Source organism: Dipodomys spectabilis, unplaced genomic scaffold, assembly GCF_019054845.1.
Source record: "Dipodomys spectabilis isolate Male_0828 unplaced genomic scaffold, ASM1905484v1 ptg000115l, whole genome shotgun sequence".
Lineage (NCBI taxonomy): Eukaryota > Metazoa > Chordata > Mammalia > Rodentia > Heteromyidae > Dipodomys > Dipodomys spectabilis.
The window spans coordinates 14,990,418-15,004,497 of record NW_024870792.1 but is presented as its reverse complement, the minus strand read 5'-3'; the positions used below and the strand labels follow the sequence as shown (position 1 = coordinate 15,004,497).

The 14,080-nt window shown below is 35.1% G+C and overlaps 1 protein-coding gene across 2 annotated transcripts in view; it reads right to left on the bottom strand.

The window, feature by feature from the left end:
* The window catches only part of Znf385b (zinc finger protein 385B), a 279,057-nt gene that overhangs the window by 72,967 nt on the left and 192,010 nt on the right, over nt 1-14,080 (bottom strand). The window contains exon 3 of one of the 2 annotated variants that reach the window (XM_042688338.1): nt 800-838. The exons of the other annotated variant lie outside the window; for it this stretch is intronic. Coding sequence (XP_042544272.1) covers nt 800-838 — 39 coding nt within the window. The remainder of the gene's footprint in view (nt 1-799; nt 839-14,080) is intronic. 2 annotated transcript variants of the gene reach the window in all.

Sequence of the window (14,080 nt, the reverse complement as noted above, 5' to 3'; positions counted from 1 at the left end):
TAACAGAAAATGTTCCATTTGCTGATTTGTCTAGTTTCTGAAAACAGACAATGTTAAGCTGATGCTTTTGAGTATTTGCCATTGGATTCATAATCATCAATATGTGAGTCATTCATCTGGCATTATCATAAAAAGGATTTCAGATTTTAAAGAGTAAAATTCTGAGTTCTGAATTTTATCTTTTAATGTTCCAATGATGCTCTAAGAGTCAAATGAAAATAGCATGGAAAAAAAAGAAAATAGTCATTATGGTGTTAATTTATAGTCAATTTTCCCACTAGTGTGATATCACTATATTACAGATATCTTATTATGGTATCACTTCTCTGTCATAGTGAGATTTATGTAAATAACTTGAGAGTGATTCTTTTACTCAATAACCAATGTTCAGAATTAAGAAAATATTCAGTGTGAATAAAAACATCCTCATAAACTCTAATATGTTATAAATACAAATGATTCAACTTAGCACAACCAAAACTCTCTATCTAAAAATGATTTTGTATGTAGAATACTACCATAAATTGTAGGACCAACTGCAACAAAACAGACATGTCTTTAAAGAGTCATTTAGCATTTCATTGACACCCAATTGTTAAAAATAAGTGATTTCAACAGCTTTACTAAAGTGTTTATTATGTATGTTTTAAGTGAAAAAATGCTTGTTAAGTCATATAAAGTTAGCTCTTGTTAGTAACTGTACACAAAAAGTCACAGATTTATTGGGAAATAATAGTAAAGACGCTTTTTAAAGAAAAAAAAACCCTGTCACATGTCTCTAGCTACCAGTATTTCTTACCTGGCAGAATTTATGGGTCCCAAATAAGCCTCTTCTTTTCTAAAAAAGTAAAAGTTAGAAGTAATCATTTGGAATTTTGAGGCTAGCAAGTACATTTACACGTTTTAAAGTGTTTTAAAAATCCATTTTCCTTCCTCATCTCTGAGTAAAAATTCTGAAATGCTCACTAACAAAAAATGCAACACATAGCATTGCCAGTTTTTCTAGTAAAGATCATGAGAAATGAAAAGAAACCTATTATCTCAATAACTGGTAGGTAATTAAAATAAAATACAAGATTTTAGGTACTGTAGCTGTTACTAGGAATTGAGAAGACAATTGGAGACTATAGACAAGTAAACTAACTATTATAAAATGAATTAAGGAATCTGGCCTTATCATATATATTACATACTGAAGATCACAATAAGAACAAACATCTTTTTGATTTATTTATTAATACTATAAGGATTACATACCTATGTTAATTTTTTGAAAGATCACTACTTTCACTGGGTACACAAAAAAGGAATTTGCATCTGCACATTGTAAGCATTCAAAAAAATATGCAGGTGTAAGCCTAGATAGACACAAATAGAAATACCTAGCAGCACATTACCAAGGGTAGCATCAATCTAAGGGAGGGCTATTTGATCACATGGTGACTTGACACAATACTAGATTATATTTAGAATCAACATGATTTTCTAGGTGGAACCAAAGTAGAATTACAAATTTATTCCATTATCCTAACACTTTTCAAAAGATTTGAGATTTCACTTGCATTCTTGTATGAGTTTAACTAATGTAACTAGCTACTAAGCAACGGTTTGGAATAGGAATGAACTAGATAGAGATTACACAATTAACAATTCAAAATAATTCAAGAATTACATAGAACTTCTTTCTATCTTCACTGTTCTTAAAATATAAGATGAAGAAATCTAGCCTTAAGCACTGACTTAGGCCAATGTTCTCAGGCATATTTGGCAGGCACTTACTTGCCTATATTATATTTTAGTAGATCTTCCTAGCTTTTATACTCAGCACGAGTAGAACCATGTTTCTTACTTTGAACTTTAGACTCACTCATCAAATAAATATTTCTGGAATTCTATTCCAGATGGTGCCCTACAGTCAATGGGGAAGTGAAAAACAGAAGAAAAGACATATTTTAAAAGATAGAATATGAAAACATACTGAATAAATTTTATTTAGTTGGAGTTGAGAAAGAAATCACCATTACACAAAAGAGTAAGACATGAAAAAGCACAAAATAATCCACCAGCCTCCTCTACTCCATCCCTTCTATTATCCTATTCCCACATCTCACCTAATTTTTTATTTTTCACACTTCAGACATACAGGATCCTCCTTTTAACAGGGACATCAAAGTGTCATCCTCTAGGAGTATTAACCTTTTAATTCATTTTTCTAGTTGTGGAACAATAATGAACACGGTAATAAGTGTCACTTAGACCCACAGAGCTTTAGGGGATAGGTAATGGAAGAAAGGATGAGTGTTCTAGAGCTTCTAAAAGGCCTACTTTTGCTTAAGCAAGAGTGTCCTGAAAGATTTTCCTTTTTTTCTTTCATTTTTTCCCATTTCTACTCTTTTTTTTAAAAAAAATTCTGCTCTATATTATTGTGCAACTTTAGGAAAGCCATACCTGAGAATGAGGCCTGCCTGTGCTGTCATCTTTTCCCACCGTAGTTGCCCTTATTTACACACAGACAAAAAGTGATTATACATTAGCAGGTGGCAGTCATCATTTGCACCTGTCTTCGATTTACTGCAGAGGATCTCTATTAAACCCTATGATTTAGGGCCTTCTGGAAGTTTGCCTAAGTATCTATTTTTAACTGTGACATTATTGAATTTCTGTAGTGCGAAAAGAATAACTTTTCTATGATTTTTCAGTATCACGATCAAAGGAAAAAAGATGTGACAATAGGTCTATTTAGAACTTTAAATATTCATGAAGTAACACATTTAAAACAATAGTGTTGTGACCTTCAGTATTTCTCTAAAATTACTTTAAAAAAACCCTGGTCTTTCATATTGAAATAGTCTGACCATATACTTTTATGTTATGTTTTGCTTGTTTTTCAGCTCCTTAAAAACTTAAATTGTTGATCACACTAATTCCATGAGAAAACTCTGCACCATTCTGGATTTCAAATTTTAAAAAAGCACAACAAAAGCAAATCACATAGAACATTACTCTGGTGTCACATGCCGCTCTGATACAGGTAGTTTTACATGTTGAATGAGCAAAAACTGACGGGAGCGTTTCCCACTCAAGACATGCTGACAGGGGGGTGTCTACGTGAAAGCCATCAATGCTGCTGAAAGGAAGACAAATGGCATGTCATCCTCTCTACAGTCTGTTGACTAAACCAAGAGTCAAATACTTGGAAAGGTGCTTCTCCAAGAATCTCCTGCACTTAGCTGAAATCACACATTGGCCATGTCTTCCAAACATCATCAACTACGCTTCTGTTCTCCTGGGATACAATTTCCCAGTCACTCAGAACTGGAACAGAGGCTAGGTTAATACAATATGCAATGCTTAAAATAATATTCATGTATTATATTTACGTTCCTGAGCCAATTAAGTTACTATTACTATGACTATTATTACTACTCCCACTACTACTACTATTATTACTAATACTACTACTATTACCACTACTCCTCTTCCTCCTCCTTCTCCTCCTATTATTTCATCAAAATGTTGTAGGCTTCCAGAGGGACTGGTGGGCAGTGGGCAGCATCTGACTGAAAAAATTAAGTAGGACTCTAGAATCTTTTCTCCATCTTTTCCAAGCTCTCCTCATGGCAGACAGAATTTATTGCAGAAAACAAAAGTGGATTGGCTCAGAGGTAAAGCCTGTCAAACTAGAGGTCAAACTAACATTTCATTTTGGTCTTCCATTGTTGGTTCATTTGCTTTTAAAATAAATTTAAAAAGCTTGATCTCTTTCACTCAAACGGTTTTGTGAGGCACTCTATGAAGAGCTTTGGGAATCCTCACACAACGTTTGTAGAGTCCATTGACAAAGAGATGACTAAAGCAAGGGAAACATGTCCTTGATCTGCTGTGAAGATCTTTTTTTTGAAAGGAAGACTGAAGTCTACATTCTCCCTTAGTGTAAACAAACATATTGAGTGCTAAGAGAGTGGTGGCTTGCTACAAACATGTCTACTCTATAGATTACAACAGACTTACTGGAGGTTAAGTGTTCTTATACTTTTTTTTTTTAGGTTTTAAGATTTTTAGAGGTTAAAAATTTATAACTTTAAATATAAAGCTCTGCCTTGAGAATTTTTGCTCCTGTTTAACACAAAACAGTTTTATAAATGAGTGATTTTCCCACTTGGTTTTTATAATTGCTGTATTTTGCTTTAGTAGTTACTCATTTAATCTGTTAATCATACACAGTTGAGGAGAGAGACACTTTCTTAGTGCTAAAGATAGAACCCAAAGCCATGTTCATATTTGGCGAGTATACTGCTACTGACCCATATCCTGCACACTTAAGACACTTTCCAATGTATTATTTTTAACCTTAGACACTAGAATGTTGGAATTTTGAAGGCATGACTTGTTCTTTGCCCTATGTTTATCTCCAAAGTGTTGTTAAAAAGCTAAAAGCAAATTAATAAGTTTTTTCTATCTTCCTCTCTGTGGAGGAAACATAGCAATTTTGTTGAACAGTTTTAAAGTATTCGAGTAAAAGGAATAATTTTTTTTAAATGTGTACTATTTGCGTGGTATTTTGTTAGGAAATGTTACAAGGTTAAGTCTGTGTACCTTACTGAGGCTGAATGTCTAACTCTGAGACTGAGTCCTTGTATATATCAAATATTGTCAGTACAAATATGAAATGTCCCATTTTCCTGGCTACTGCACATGCCAGGTAATTTTCCACACTGCCAGAGATCAGGAGTGATGCAGCAAAGCTGCAGTTATGTGTTGTGCAATTTAAGAAACCATATTGAAGAGCTTTCTAGAAAGTTCAGTCTAACAAATGAGATTTCAACTTGTTTCTGTCATAGGTGTGGGACTTTACCTGACCCTCCATTCATACCGGGTAGCCATTAACACACACATATACAGCAATGTTTGAGTGGTTATGTTCTTATTTAAGCTTCAGAAGAATAAACTAAAAACTGAAATTCTGTTGCATATGAATCCATATTCAAATTAAAAATCAATATAGAAAGGTCTAAGCGGTTAATAAGATTTATTAGTAAGTCTAACCAAAATCAACCCTAATTGCAACTGCTGCTCTCAATTTAGGGAGAAAGCATTAAGGTAATGTGTTGAATTATGTCTCCAAAGTAAACTAAAGCTAGTGCTATTCTTTGTTGCCATTTTGAGCAAATACCAGAAATTATTATGAGATAGAGAGAAATACAGAAAGATTATTTTTTTCCATTACAATACAAAGAAAATCCTTGAAAGGTTTTCATTTTATCCTCAGCATGTGATGTTAGTGCAGTTAAAATAATTTATAGGAAAAGTATGTATGCAGAGTTAAAATATTTGTGATCCCTCTTTCAGAAATAATATAACAAAGTTCATATAATTTTGTTAGATATTTTTTGAAAATATGAGAACAATGCACTTAGTGGGAGGTGAAGAAAAAACTATTTGAAAACTTTTAGTGAATTAAAAATTGACCTCTCTTGAAAAATTTAACACAAAGGAAAAAAAATGAAATTGTGTTAAATTCTATTAATATTTTCATCTATAGAGATATTACTCTCCTTGAGGTACTCATACTTCATATTAGTCAATAGGATATATTAATAGTTGTTTTTTTGCGGGGTCTGGTCGTGGGGCCTGAACTCTGGGCCTGGGCGCTGTCCCTCAGCTCTTCAGCTCAAGGCTAGCGCTCTACCACTTGAACCACAGCGCCACTTCTGGCTTTTTTCTTTTTGCTTATGTGGTGCTGAGGAATCGAACCCAGGGCCTCAGGCATTCAAGGCAAGCGTTCTACCACTGAGCCACCTTCCCAGCCCCTATATTAATAGTTTTTAAAACTGATCAAGTCATAGACAGTTGGCAATGAACTATAGGATGGTCCAAACATGGTTAGAGTTCACTACTCAGAGTTCTGGGAATGGGAATTACATTCACTAAGAATGTCTTAATAAATAGTTTGGGTGTTTCCTATGTTGTCTAGTACTATGTGTCCTCAGGGTGGAATAGGACAAGGACCACAGACTAAAGAACACTTTTTCAGTACATATAGAAAATACTAAATGTGATAACATTTTCATTTAAGGATTAGTCAGAAGAATGATTATGCTCTACCACATTTGAAGAGAGATTCACTCTAAAGTTTAGGAGAACAAGAAATGTATGTGAGTTGGATGCCAGGGGCTCATGCCTGTAATCCTAGCCACACAAGAGACTGAGATCTGAGGATTACAATTCAAAGCCAGCTCAGGCAGGAAAGTCCATGAGACTCGTATCTCCAATAAACTATATAAAAGTGCCAGAAGTGGCACTGTGACTCAAGTGGTAAAGCACTAGCTTTAGGCACAGAGAGGCTCAGAAACAGAGCCCTGGCTCTGAGTTCCAGCCCTACGACTGGTAAAATAATGTATTAGAAATAGAGGACCTTTTTGTTCTTTTTAAAATTATAACTGAACACAGCCCCCCCCCCCATCTTCCCTAAGATTAAAACTGCACAACATAAAAGTCAATGCCAAAAATAATTCATTATATTCCTAATGTACATTATGTAAAAAATGAACTATATAATTTGAAGGCAGGTATAGATAGGATGGGAGAAAATGGGGAAGAATGAAGAAAGGGTGACATTGACCAAGAAGGTTTATACTCGTAACTTACAGAATTGTAACACCTTTGTACAACTACTTAATAAATAACAATAAAATAAATAATAATTCTGAGAAAAATCTTATGAAAAAATTTTTATTGTTGGATAAAAAAGGCATATGAGTAACCAAGACTATGTGCTAATGCTTACTTAGCAGTTGTGGTTTTAAGCACAACTGGAGTTAAATCTGAATTCAAGTGCTTGTTTTCTGTAGATGGGCTAAACATTGTTATCAGGGCTTCCTAAAGGACTAGAGCTGTGAGCTTTCTTAATTAAAAAATCAATACACATCCCGTCCAGCCAAATGCATTAGGCGACAGCCTTCCAAAAATCATCTGTCAAAGCTAAGTTTGAACTGCTATTCAGGTATATCCTGATGTTGAGGCAAAACACTTCCATGACACAAATTAGGAAGGAGTAAGATGGAAACGAACAAACAAACCACCAGGCAAGAAGAGAAGTGCAAACCCCAGAAACCAAGGTTTGTTTGACTATATTCTTAACTTTGGGAAGCACAGTGAAATAAATCATTTTCTCACAAATGGCCCCCAACACGTTTCTTATCTTTGCACTTAGAAGAAAATGACGATTGAGAATTAGCAAAGTAAAAGCTGACAACATTCAGATTCCAAGCATGTTGGGCTGTTACTTTTCATGCCACTCACTCACTTCACAGAAATAAAATGTTAGGGCTAATCAATAATTGCAAGTTTGATTTTTTTATTTGTTTTGGTTTAAGCACTAGAATTCCTCATTCAAACAGAATTCTAACTGGAAATTCAAAACATTAAAACACTGATAACGGAGTTGTGTTTGGAGAAGGATGATCAGAGCCCAGACCCTATGGCATGATTTTAGCTCAACTCTCTCATTGAAAAATGAGGAAAGAAAGCCTGGTACAGGTGGCTCACACCTGTGATTTATTTTTTTCTTTTTTCTTTTTTTTTCCAAGGCTGAGGACCGAACCCAGGGCCTTGCGCGCGCCAGGCAGGCGCCTTTCCCCTGGGCTAAACCCTCAGCCCCTGTGATCCTTTTTATTCAGGGGGCTGAGATCTGAGGATCAAAGTTCAAAGCCAGCCTGGGCAGGAAAGTCAAGGAGACTCTTATCGCCAATTAGCCACCAAAAAACCCCCCACAAGTGGAGTTGTGGTTCAAAGTGGTAGAGCTCTAGCCTTGAACAAAAAGAGCTCAGGGACAGCACCCAGACCCTGAGTTCAAGTGCCATGACCAACCTAAAAAGAAGAGATAGAGAAAAGATTTTTAATAATATTAGGGACTTGCTTCAGTCTCTTCACCAAGAACTCATCTATTTTGCTATAGTTGTTAGATTTCGTGAATAAAAATATAAAATACAAAAAGTTAAAATTAATTAATTAATGTGTTATTTATGCTGAGGGTTGAATCCAGAGTCTCATGAGCTTTTCTAATGGGCGGTACCCTTCAGTACTAAATTTAAAGTTTAAATAATACTTTTAATATGCATTGAACGTTGCATAGGATATATGTTAAAAATTGTTATTTATCTCGTATCCCAAATTCCCATCTTAAAATGGCCACTATATCAGTGCTGGTTCTACTAGTCTTCCTTCTTGCGAACTCATGCTGTTATATTTAACACTTCAGGGTTTTAATTAGCAGATGATCCTTAATTGGGTTTGTGTACATAGGATATCAAAACTATTTTATGTCAGTAGAAAATGTGCTTGGTTCAACTTTGTTTCTTCACTTATGCTATAAAATTTGTAAGAGTTGTAAAATAAAGAGCCATAATAAATTGTTTCACTTCACTTTCAGCAGTGATAATTAATTTATTGAACAAGGTTCTGTTAATGGTACAGCTTGACATTTGACACTTGTCCATCTGATTTATAATCATTTTCCTGTGATTGCAAGGAAGCTGCAGTTCAAACCCAAAGTACTTTTAAACTGAATTGTTTCATTTTCTTTTGAATTTGTAGGCAAATGTAGTTTGTATCTAGACAAACTATTTTATCTGACAAACGTATTTCAAATACACAACAGCCCTCTGTACCAATATGTTCTAAATAGAGCAATACAAAAACAAGAGAAAGTGAATATAGTGAAAGAAGTTTCCAAGTTAAAAATGCATCTGGTATGCTCATATTGTGACCACGAATATGACATCAAGATTTTCCAATCAAAGAATAAAAAAGAGATTACATGAACCTCATGGTAAGTTGTCAAGTTACACAACAAATCTTTCAGTAACCATCACAAAAAAGATTTAATATTGAGTAAAAAGGCATTTGTACTTATAAACTATCCGTGTGCTACGAAGACTTTCAGAAATATTCCTGAATTATTATTCACTTTTTGAAATTCAGTGTAACAGTTGCGTGGCTCTTCAAGGACTTCACAACACTAATTTGAAATTTTTATTCATCATTGTGCCTTCCCAAAATCTCTAGCAGTTTCGCAAAAATTGGGCAGAAACTTATCTCTAGCAACATGAAAAGTTGAGACGTTACTTTCTTTAAAAGATTTTCTGTAATTAGGCTGGGCTCATTAAATGTCTTCCAAACAGCCTAACAATATCACAATATCAATTGTTGACAGCTATGAAAACACTACTTTAACTAGGCCTCACAAAGCTGGGGTTAAAAACTATTCTCTGGAAATCAATCATGCTCTTGGCAGAGAAGAATATTTCAGTGATGTGAAAGCTGAAATGGAGACTATAATCTTTTGTGATTACCCCTGAGGCTGAAGTGAACGCAGAAAAGAAAGTCTATGAATTGCTGATAATTTCCTGTGATGACCAACTCCCAGGAAATTCTGATATCACCCTAGCACTGTAACAAAAGGACTGTTCCCCAGACATGTAACTTCAAAGAATTTCACAACCTGGGGGTCATAATACTTCTTCAGAAGCTCCTCGTCTAGTCTAGGGCCCAGGCCAGGAAGGTAGTATCTCTTTGTGAAGACAATGGATGCTCTGATTACACAGGAAACGATGAGCTTTGTGGTACATTCTGTCTTTCTAGAAAGTTCTTTTCTGAAGGAACTGAAATGTTATCAGTTTTTATCTCACTCACAAGTCAAGACTGATATTTCTTTCCTACTCTTAATAGCTATGGGGGCTATACTTATCTTGGCTGGAATAATTAAAAATTTTATTTGGACTACTTTTAATCTGAGGAAAAAGTTTTTATACAAATGTACATATTCCAAATGTCTATATAATACTCTGGATAGAATATGAAAGAACTAATTTCTTGAATAAATGGCCAACTTAGATGCCAAGGCTTTGAATATAGGTTGAGTAGATCTTTCTCACAAAATTGGCTATTTAATTTCAGGGAGAAAAGGTATACCTTGGAGAAAAGAGTTATAGGAAATGGGTATGTCAAAAATCGAAAGACGTTTTGGAATAAATTTTTGTTATTACTATATGCAAAATGATTTGATATTCTGACTATCAACTGACTTAAAATATTAAATGCCCATTTTAAGCTAGTTGAAGCTTGATTGATTAATAATGTGGAAGTAAACAGTATGCAATATAGTAAATATGATGGAAGTCAATAGTGTTTTTAAAATATTATGCAAACCATTATTATGTCTTAGGTCTCAATAACAATGTCATAGGCATACAATTCTCATGTTCAAAATAACTTTCCATGTAACCTTTAAAAAAAGAGTGCAGTTGCCAGGTGCTGGTAGGTCATGTCTATAATCCTAGCTACTTGGGAGGCTGAGATCTGAGGATCACAGTTCAAAGCCAGCCCGGGCAGGAACATCTATGAGACTCTTATCTCCACTAAACCACTCAGAAAACCGGAAGTGGTGCTGTGGCTCAAGTCATAGAGCACTATCCTTGAGCTGAAGAGCTGAGGGACAGTGCCCAGGCCCAGAGTTCCAGCCCTATGGCCAGCCAAGAAAAAAAAAAATGAGTGCAATCAAAACTAGTTGTGGTTATTCCTCATCTTTACTTCATCCCCTCTACCCAGACAACTCCAAGTTCAGTTGTACTCCCTCTGTGTTGCTTCTGGGATGCCCAGACTAATCTAGTAGATAAGTCATATTATTATTACATTCAGCTAGAATAAACTGGACTCCTACCAGGTATAACATGCATATCTTTAGCATCTACCTTAGTTAGGAATACTCTATGCACAAACTGAACACAGTAATAAACATAATTCAAGGTAATTAATTAGGAAAAATTAGATAAAAGGGATAGACATGTAAATAAAAATAAGAAACTTCATAATAAGAGCGTGTTTCCCCATCATGGATCTCTGACACCCATTCACTTGCTCTTCTCCTATACAAAGTGGGGATTACTTTTTTTTCCAGCCTTAAGGTTCCTGCTTTCCTGACCAGCATGAGGCAAAGCCAAGACCACAATGAAGTGTTCCAGGCTTCCTTTAGAACCATAAAGTGGAGTTATTTCTCAGCGATTGGTGAGAACTCCTTAACTGGCTTTTGGGGAGAGCTGGAGTATGACCAATGAGTGACCCATTATATAAGTAATGTCACTACCTCCTAATTCAGAAAACAAATATCTCAAAACTGTCCCGTATTGTAGAAGCTATTAACAATCCTGTTAGGCATCTAATAGTGTCAGCTCATTTTAGGAAAAGGAGATTTGTGCATTTGATTGTATCATTATGACAAGGAACTGATGTATATGATGGAAGTTTGATGTCTACACAGGAAAAACAAGTTAGGTCCACATATATGTTTTTAGTCATCTGAAGAATATCATCCTCTAATTTAAATCATAAACTTGTGAAAGAGAAAAAAGCATATTTTCTACTATACCACAAAGACCTTTCCTTGGCTCTGCAAAACATCTGCACGAAGAGAAAACAAGGACAGGACCGATAAGACAAACTCTCTTCTAAATAGAATGTACTGAAAAAGAGGATTTTTATCTTGACTTTAGGAGACACTGGATTTATTGGATATTTTTTTAAATGTCTTACATGAATAACTATGCGCAGTGCATAGATGTAAGCTCAGGTTATGTTAAAATGGAAACCAGACTTTGTCCAGTATTGAGATTCTTTATTTTCCCTTTTCCATATGAGAGTTTTCTACTGGATGAAATGAGAAGGCTGTATTTTTCAAACTTCAACCTGCAAAAAGTCTTCAAGAATAATACATGTAGTCTCTTTCTTATGTGGGTACACCAAGCAAAGCAACTGTAGAACATCTTCAAAACATACTAGTTTCCTCTAGAATCCCATGGAGACACGTTTTTCAAGCATCATCACATAAAACAAAGGCATGAAAACCTAATGTAAAGACCTAATTTGTGAAAAAACATCTAAGATTCCTACTGAGCTTTGCAAATATATTGAAACTTTAAGAGCATTACCATTTATCTTTAGTACCTTCCAGGCAACTTTAACTGTCATATTTAAGAATATGTTAAAAAAATAAGATTATAAGAGGAACTGATATAGACACTTTTCCAAGTTGACTCTACTCTTGAAAAATGCTGACCTGGGGCAGTGCCAATACTAAAGACCTATCTTGCCAGAAAGTCTGGTGAACCCTCCAAGTACACATAATCCTTGAAACTCTAGCACTGAAGATGAGGCCCCAGAGCCATGTGAGGTTGAGTCTGGGATAAGAAAAGGGACACAAGAGGACATAGCTTTGATGGGCTATCGATGTCTGTTCCAGGCTCAAATCCTTGTGTCCCCTCACCTCAAAGGAGAACACTGAAATCTAAAAGGGCTCAAGAATACATGGGATAAAAGATGATCTGAACACGGATTTAAAAAAATCATTCGTTCATTTTATTTTTTGTGTGCTTGTATGGGGCTTAAACTTAATGTCACCTACTCTCCATTAGATTTTTTTACCTATATTTGGTACTCTACCACTTGAGCCATGCCTCTAGTTCTAAAGATGTTTTTGCATCTTCTGGTGCCAGAGCTCAGGACCTGGATGTTGCCTGTGAGCTTTTTGGCTCAAGGCTGGTGCTCTACCAGTTGAATCATAGATCCATGTCTGGCTGTTTGGTAGAGTCTCACAGACCAGATGGCATTGAACCATCGAAGCAGGATCCTCAGATCTTGCCTTCTGAGTAGCTAGGATTATAGGGCAAGAGCCACTGGCACTCAGATCATAAAGAATTTTTGATGTTTTATGGAAGTATATCTCCTGTACTTTGTTTCATTTTGCTTTCAGTGGCAGTACTGGGGTTTGAACTCAGGGCCTTATGCTTGCTAGGCTAGTTTTCAACCACTCAAACCATATTCCCAACCATTGAACACAGCATTTAGTAAGATAAAAACGAAGGCTTTTGAGTAAAAGAAGAAACATGATGAGTTCAATTTGAAAAGGACCTGTGTGTGGTCTGATAAAGAAAAGGAAATAAGAGTGCAAACACAGTCACTATGTACTTTTCCTTTTGACGTGTCTTTTCTGTCCGCTAAAATTACCAGGAATGCAAACATTTCCAGGTCTAGTATGCTTAGGTATTTGCATAAAATCTTTGCTAGCTTTATATCACATTTCCTAGATTATCTATAATCGTGTGTTTTTCTGATGACTTGGGAAGCACTCCTCTGGACTTCACTAAGTCCGATAGCAGGGAGACAATGTCTACTCTTTCCCAATGAATATGGGAACCAGGAAAAATTTTTATCTCAGCATGTTTGATATTGTAGACTTCGTTTATTGAATTACATTTGATTATCTTTATAAAGAGGTTACCGTTCTACAAAGCAGTTTGTAAGTACAATGCATACTGGTTGATGGCACCTTTCATGATTCTTCCCCAACCATCTCTTCTAACCCAATCCCTCCCCTCAACTTCCCTAATTTCATAGGATATAATGATGACTGTATTCCCTCCATCTTCCTCCACCACAGACTTCTTTAGATATACAAAAGAAGATGATCCTTCAATATACTGTATATTATGAAAAATAAGATTCAATCATATTTTCTTTTATATGCCTGAGATAAATGTGCACATTCAAATGGAGTCAGACATCCTAGTATTTAAGAAATATGGAATATATAACTTCTAAAGGATTAGTACATACCATTAAGCTAAAAAAAGAACCAAAGGCAAAAATGTTATATTTTGGTTTCATTAGCAGAGGTCAGGTATTCTGATTTAAAACAAGAACGCTTAAATAAGGACATCATTAAATAGATAAAGACATTGAAGGCAGACTAGTAGTTACTCTAGTTCACTTCAGGTTTCCTTACAATAATATCTAATATGTAACATGACATAAATTACCAGTAAAGTAAATCTGATTTTAATTTCAACTTGTTTTTCTTCGTGTCACCTTGATAAGCATATTATAACTATTATTAAGAAAAAACACTTTGTTTGTTAGTACTGCCAGGCTATGAATGATTGAATCTCAGAGAATCTAAGATGGTCAAGCACATGGTCATAATATAACTTATCTCACAATGTGTCATGGATGACTCAATCATACAGTG